The 7,670-nt window shown below is 42.3% G+C and overlaps 1 protein-coding gene across 1 annotated transcript in view; it reads right to left on the bottom strand.

Annotated features, from left to right (window-relative positions):
- The window catches only part of Chfr (checkpoint with forkhead and ring finger domains), a 34,780-nt gene that overhangs the window by 5,745 nt on the left and 21,365 nt on the right, over positions 1 to 7,670 (bottom strand). Inside the window, exons 11-14 of the mRNA XM_031391123.1 lie at positions 7,015 to 7,131; positions 5,867 to 5,950; positions 2,976 to 3,046; positions 1,484 to 1,571 (exon numbers count right to left, since the gene is read on the bottom strand). Coding sequence (XP_031246983.1) covers positions 1,484 to 1,571; positions 2,976 to 3,046; positions 5,867 to 5,950; positions 7,015 to 7,131 — 360 coding nt within the window. The remainder of the gene's footprint in view (positions 1 to 1,483; positions 1,572 to 2,975; positions 3,047 to 5,866; positions 5,951 to 7,014; positions 7,132 to 7,670) is intronic.

Here is a 7,670-nt window from a genome sequence, read left to right as displayed (position 1 = left end):
TTCAGCAGTGTGTCCATAAGCACTACTGCAGGCCGCTCAGCCAGGGGTTCAGCTGTGGGCTCTCACCCAGGAGATAGTGGAGCCGACCCAGAGCACCCTGAAATTAAAAAATACCTCTTGTAATTACATCAAGATGGTCTCTCGTGATTCCTTGGGTGCATGTCCTCCCGAGATTTGAGTGGGGGTCTTCCCCAGGGGTCTTTCATCCCCTTTCTTTCTTTTATGTGAGTACACTGTAGCTGTCTTCAGACACAGACCAGAAGAAGGCATCAGATCCCTGAATAGATGGTGTGAGCCACCATGCGGTTGCTGGGAGTTGACCTCAGAACCTCTGGAAGAGCAGTCAGTGCTCATAACCACTGATACATCTCTCCAGCACTCAGTCTCTTCTTTCTCTTCTCTCCTCTCTTCTCCTCCCCTCCCCTCTCTTTCTTTCCTTTTTTTCTTCTCTTTCTTTCTCTCTCTCTCTCTCTCCCTCTCTCTCTCTTTCTTTTTCTTTCAGTATTTATTTTATTTATAGTTGTGCTGGAGTGTATACCCATGGAGGCCAGTAGAGGATGCCAAATCTCCTGCAGCTGTGCACAATAAGTGGGTGCTAGGATTTGTCTGAGTGTACTGGAAGAATAGGAAGTCACTCATATTTTCTGGATGAGCTACTCCTATTACAATACAAAAATCAAGAAATCCAAGATGTTCACAGAAGTTGGATGGGCTGCAACTACAGACAAGACATACCAGAACATAATCACCAGAAATAAATAAATCAAGGGATTTTAAGCAAATTGCTCACCTTTCTCTTAAGTCTTAGCCTCCCACACTATGTATTCCTCTGGGAGAAAGCAGAATACCTGTCTTTACCTGCCAACTGAGTGCTGACAAGTTAAGTGACAAAGTTGTGGAGGCTCCCTGAGCCACACTCCCATCCTTCCCTAATAGGAAGAGAAGGTGCTAGAACATGATATACAGGTTTCAAGTGCACCAAGTTTTTACAACATCAAAAGTGATTAGGCATGGGCTGGAGAGATGGCTCAGCGGCTAAGAGCCCTGACTGCTCAATTCTCAGCAACCACATGGTGGCTCACAACCATCTGTAATGGGATCCGATGCCCTCTTCTGGAGTGTCTAAAGACAGTGTGACACTGTACTCATATGCATAAAACACATAAATCTTTTTTTTTTAAGTGATTCGACAAGATTGGCAACTCACACCTGTCATCCCAGCACTAGTGAGGAAGATAGGAGGATAAGGAGTTCAGGGACAGCTAGGCTACCTGTGGGACTCTGTCGAAACAGAACATAAATATAAAGTATCTAGACCTTCCTCTATCTTCTTAGGAAGGGTCAGAGTCAAAGATGTAAATCTACAATGAAACAGACAGGTAATACTGCCAAGTGTGGCCAGCCAAGATCTTTATAGGAAACTAAGACACCCTTAAAAATTCATGCCCATTCTGGAGGGCAGGGCTAACTAAACATTGCTTACCAGACAGTATAAATACACCCCGCTGTAGAGCCAGGAGACTCTCTGTCAACATATTTTTCCATGTCAGACCCCTGGTTGCCAGGTAATTCTGTGATAGGAAAAAGGGTGAAAAGAAATTTCAGTTTAGATGAATCACTCAACTAATAAGGGGAATAAGGGGATACTTCAATAAAAGCCTCCGAAGGTAGACAAAGCCAGAACACAGCTGTCCTTGAGTGGCATTTGCACAGGGCCAGTGGATAAACTACAGTCAATTCCCTCCTAGGTTTCACAAGCTCTTTTGCTTCTGGACCTGAAGAAGAGTCACGATTTTCTCAAAAAACTCCACAAAAGCCTTCACAGCACAAGGACAGATAAGACACTGAAGGGGAGAAGGAAAAAGCAAGCTTTAACATTAAATACTATTAAAAGGGACAGAGAAATAAGAAAACAGACTGCTTGTCACAGTGTGCTTCTAACATACTTCAAATCAAATCACTATATTGCCAACATCTGCCTTTTGTAAACCAGATCCCCATTCCCTTATTTCCTGAAAAGGCAGACATATGCCCTTGGGAAGAGGCAATCTCCAATGTCTGCTTAGATTCTGCCTGGCCTATATAAGCTACAGATGACTTCTGATAGAAGCTAAATCTCCTTGAATAGAAGCTAGAGGTTTCAGTAGCACACTCCCAAAAGAATTTCTCCTTTTTATCTCTGGGTATTATTGTTTCTCCCTTATACACTTACCCTCCGACCTCCCCACCAAGGGTGACAAGTATAGCTGAATGCTAGGCCTTCGTTCAAGGCTGTTACTAAAAGGTGTTTTAATGTACATAAAAATAGGGTGTAGTGGTGCTTAGCTATGTGTGTCTGGTGATGTGTTCAAGTAAATGAATGGTCTTGGGGCTGGAGAGATGGCTCAGCGCTTAAGAGCACTGACTGCTCTTCCAGAGGTCCTGAGTTCAATTCCCAGCAACCACATGGTGGCACACAACCATCCATAATGGGATCTGATACCCTCTTCTGGTGTGTCTGAAGAGAGCAATAGTGTATTCATATGCATAAAATAAATAAATCTTAGAAAAAAAATGAATGGTCTTAAAGGGAAGCAAAGTTCTCAACATGAGTGCAGAGGGTGCAGAACTGAACATATTACAATTCTAAGACCTGAGCTAGCTTCCTCAAACAAGGAAAAAATATTCAGAAAAAGGAGCCAGAGCAAGCCAGAATTTAGAAACCCCCTCTATAAGATGTATTAACCAATTCCTATAGTCTGACAGCATGATGAACAGACAGGAATTTCCTCATTTTGGAACATATGGAAAACGTGATGTATTCGAATCATGGAACTAACTGATTGTATTGGACAGAAAATATAGTGTGTGTTTTTGACAGTATACATTTGCAGGCAAATGCTAAAGAGAAGATTTGTGTCCTAACAGAAACCACACAAGTTATAGGAAAGCTTCATGTCTTTCACTGATCCCCAGGACAAGTAAGGAGGTGATACCTTCAGGATGTCCGACTCATAATTGTTATTGTTCAGCACTCCATCCAAGCACTTGTCCCCCAGGTTGAGCTCTGCCAGAAGAAGGAAGAATATTATCTGTTTTATAAGGATGATGTAATATCTTATCAAACTACTGTTTGCCTGACAGGATAACCAAATCTCTTTCTATCACAGATTATAAAAAAACAAACAAGCTGAGGAAATGGCTCAGTCAGTAAAACGCCTGCCATACAAGCATGCAGAGCTGAGTTTCAATCCCCTACATGAATATAGAAAAGGAAAGAAAAGGAAAGGAAAGGAAAGGAAAGGAAAGCCAAGCCAAGCCAAGCCAAGCCAAGCCAAGCCAAGCCAAGCCAAGCCAAGCCAAGTGTAGCAGGGCATGTCTGTTAACACTAGCATTGGTGGAGAAAAGAGACAAGTGGATCCCTGGAGATTGCTGACCCAACTAGTCCTAGCCAAATGGTTCACTGTAAGGGAACACTGTGTTAGGGTTCACTGTAAGACTCTATCTCAAAATAAGGATGATGAAATATAACAAATGGAGTCAATGCCCCAACTAGACATCATATACTACCAAAAGCTCCAGTACCAGGAATAGGTTACCTCTGTTTTAGTCATTAGCTAAAGGAGTCCCATACACCACTCCCACATAGTACAGGTTATTGCCAATATTACTGGTTACCTTCCACAATCTGAGGTAAGAGCCTGTTGCTGAAATCATCACATACTTATGTCACCGAACATGGAAAAATCAAGCTGGTACTCAACCAGACACTTCACCCATACTAACTAGCATTTCAAGGGCTTAACTGCTACCAGAGGCAGAAAGTAATCACCAGTCACGAGCTAAGAACCCTGTGTGCTATAATAGTGACCTGTCTGCAAGACAGACCCACTGGTACAGCAATGGTACAAACGTAATGAAAGGAACCAAACACTTGTTAAAATTAGCTTTAAGGCTCTCTCTATGAGATGGAATGCATACCTGAAACTGTTAATGAGGTCAAGAACCTGGACTAGATAGGTCACTGGCACTACAAGAAAATCTTCTACTACAGGAGCATAGCAATCAAATGATTCCCAGTGACATATTATTGTTCCCATAGAACACTGCATTGCTCAACCCTCTTCAGAGAAGCTTCTTCCTATAGTCACTGGTAAATTAACATAGAGACCTACAACTGGACTTTTGAATACTCAGCTCTAAATGGGATGTCGTTGTCACACGCTCCCTCAAGGCTTGGAGGCTCAAGGAGGCACAGAATCTGTAAGAGCAGGAAGGTGGTGGGAGGCTCTAAGGTGGAAGGCTGTAAGATCCCACAGGGCTGATGCACACGTGAACTCACAGACTGTGATCGCATGCATAAGTTCAAGCCACACAAATTCCCTAACCCTAACCCTAAGAAGGCACAAAGTCTCATTTTTTATTTTTTTATTTTATTTTATTTTTTTGGTTTTTCGAGACAGGGTTTCTCTGGGTATCCCTGGCTGTCCTGGCACTCACCACCGCCTGGCCAAAGTCTCATTTCTAATCAAGAAGCTATTTGCAAGTGATAGCTGCTGGGAAGGGGAAATCACTTCTCTAATAGAGTACCAGAGGGTAAATCAACCACCCTAAGGAGCAGGCTTCCTCCTCAAGAGTGGATGGCTAACTCAGAATGGATTCCATGGGTTGTTTTTTGTTGTTTTGTTTTGTTTCTTAACACACAGAGAGTTAATATGAAAGGAGGGTGGTAGTGGGAGATCTGGGAGTTGGGAGAGGGAAAGAATAAGATCAACCTATATTACATGAAAAAATTTAAAAATCAAGAAAATTTAAAAAACAGTATCACTGACAAAAAGGAACAAATAAAAAAAATAAAAATTTTTAAAGTGGAGAGCCAAGGAGATGGCTCACCAGGTAAAAGCACTTGCCTCAGTTTGTTCAATCTCTGAGATGCATGCGGTGAGAAGAGAGAATTGACTCTTACAAACACCTCTGACTACATATGTGTCATGGCATTTGGTTTTTGTTTTTGTTTTTGTTTTTTGTTTTGGTTTTTCGAGACAAAGTTCCTCTGTGTAGCCCTGGCTGTCCTGGCACTCACTCTGTACTCACTCTGGCACTCAGGCTGGCCTCAAACTCAGAAATCCGCCTGCCTCTGCCTCCCAAGTGCTGGGATTAAAGGCATGCACCACCACCGCCCGGCCATGTCATGGCATTTGTGCACATACAAAATAAATGAGTAATTTGTTTTAAAAATAAGGCAGGAATCAATAGAGAACACTCAATGCTGACTTTTGTCCTCTATCTGTACACATGTTCACACACACAGAAAAACTCAAAAATACCCACACAAACACAGCACTGTATACTCAAACTAAAATGCAATCTTAAACAGAGAACAGGTAAAACTGATCCCCATCTTACTACTGAAACAGGGTCTGCTTCCACTGTAGACTAAACTTGAACCTTTTTTCTTTGAGGCAGGATCTCACTATATAGACCTGACTGGCCTGGAACTTCCAGAAATCCACCTGTCTCTGCCTCCCTGAGTGTAGGGGTTAAATTACGAAACAGCACCCACCAGTTATCTTTGAATGTGTGACCCTCCGGCCTAAGCCTCTGGAGGGCTGGGATTACAGCAGTAGTGTTTTGATGTGACTAAGTAATTTCTCCCGTGTAGAAAGCCAGCACATTTCTTATTTTGTTACTGCTTGCTTTTGAAGCAACATAGGTTTGAGAATTTCAAAGTGAGAGACCTCTGCAGTGTAGCAGAAAAGGGTAGGTAATCATTCGATGGCTCATAGAAGCCTCTTTTTTCTGAACATAATTCAACACCACCTGCCCCAAATTCACTAAGAGAACACACTAATGTCAGAGCAACTAAGGGCTGAAGAGTTGACATTACCACAGAATGGGGCCAAGCAGCCAAAGCAGCCAGTCCTCCTGCAGCCCCAATACAGGTGGCAGAAGGGCTGCAGGCACACTGCACCTGTGGGTAGAGAACAGTTGGTCAACTGAGACCTAAAACTGTGGCTCTTTCATACTTGAGGTCATTCAGCACCAGACTCAAGAGCTCAACTCTCTTTGAAAACAGTATTTCTGAGATGTTTGCATGGAACTAGGGAACAGAGACAACATGCCAAGTAACATCTGAAATAAAATTATTATGATAATTCAGAATTATCATAAAAAACAGTTCACTGTCTCCCCCATCTGAATATGTGATACACTAGAAGTAACTGCACATTCATGTCTGCAGAGAACTTTTCTACCAACCATAAATATTGTTTTTACATTGTTATTGTGCTTGCCTTTGTAGAAAAGGTAGTTTTGGGGGTTTTTTTGTTTGGTTTTTTTTTTTTTTTTTTTTGGTTTTTCGAGACAGGGTTTCTCTGTGTAGCCCTGGCTGACCCGGAACTCACTCTGTAGACCAGGCTGGCCTCGAACTCAGAAATCCACCTGCCTCTGCCTCCCAAGTGCTGGGATTAAAGGCGTGCGCCACCACCGCCCGGTGAGAAATATTTTTAAAAGGCAATAGATACAAGCAAGCATTTCAAGCAAAAGTAAATTCAAACAGCTCCATGTGTGTTTCTAATGGTTTGCAATGCTAGGAATGAAACCCAGGAGCTTGTGCATCCAAACAACTCTTCTACCACACAGCCACATCTCTAGTCAAAGACCTCTTTTAATGGTAAGAAATGTAAGTTCAAAGAAATATAAATTAAAAACAAGATATTTCACATATTAGATTTATAAATCACATATTATATAATGACTATAGAACTGATAAGAGAATGGATATAGATACAGAACCCAGAAGGAGAATCACACACATATGGTAATGTGTTCTCTACAGGGCAGTGTTATTAATTGGTGGGAAAACTTAACATGCTCATGTGGGATCAAATGATTATGATTATATGCAGATGGAAAGAAACCATCTTTGTTTCATAGTTTACATAAAGTCAATTTCATTTGAAAATCAAGCCATGGAGGATACACAAGAATGTCTTCCTGTTGCAGAGGGCACCTCAGGGAGACTGCTATACTCACACTGTTGAGGGGCCACACGGGAATCCTGCTCACGCTCAGCTCTCCGGTCAGGCATAGGCTGGAAGCAGCAGGTACATATGGCATGGCTTCCTTGGAGAGGGCACACGTAATCTGGGGCTGCGGAAGCACACACATATTCAGGTCAGAGTATGTCTAGAGATCAGGTGAGAGACAGCAGACAAAAAATTTACATCCAGAGAGGCAACTACAAAATACATAGGAGGAGAGCCAGAACCCAGAACCCAGGAAGAATTCAAACTACTTCCTAAGTGGCCAAATGATATTCTGCTATTTGAAACACAAGAATTCAGGCTGGCTACAGCTCAGTGAGTTTTTGTCTAGCATTTGAGAATCCCCAGCACCAAAAATACACAATGCACGCATGCATACATACACATATATACAAATAAAATTAAAAATAAAACAAAAAAAGTAAATGGACTAAGGCAGTTCAAGTCAGGCATAGGTGGATACACCTATATTGCTGGCTAGCTATTGGGAGGCTGAGGCAGAGATCAAGTTCAAGGCTAGCCTGAGTTATAAATTAAGACCCTGTTTCAAAAAAGCAAGAAGGCTGTCCTGGGCTACGGTCCTGGGCTACGGTCAAGTATCTACCTCTGGTCCTGGGCTACGGTCAAGTATCTACCTCTGGTCCT

Source organism: Mastomys coucha, unplaced genomic scaffold, assembly GCF_008632895.1.
Source record: "Mastomys coucha isolate ucsf_1 unplaced genomic scaffold, UCSF_Mcou_1 pScaffold22, whole genome shotgun sequence".
Lineage (NCBI taxonomy): Eukaryota > Metazoa > Chordata > Mammalia > Rodentia > Muridae > Mastomys > Mastomys coucha.
This window is presented reverse-complemented; position numbering and strand designations above follow the sequence as displayed.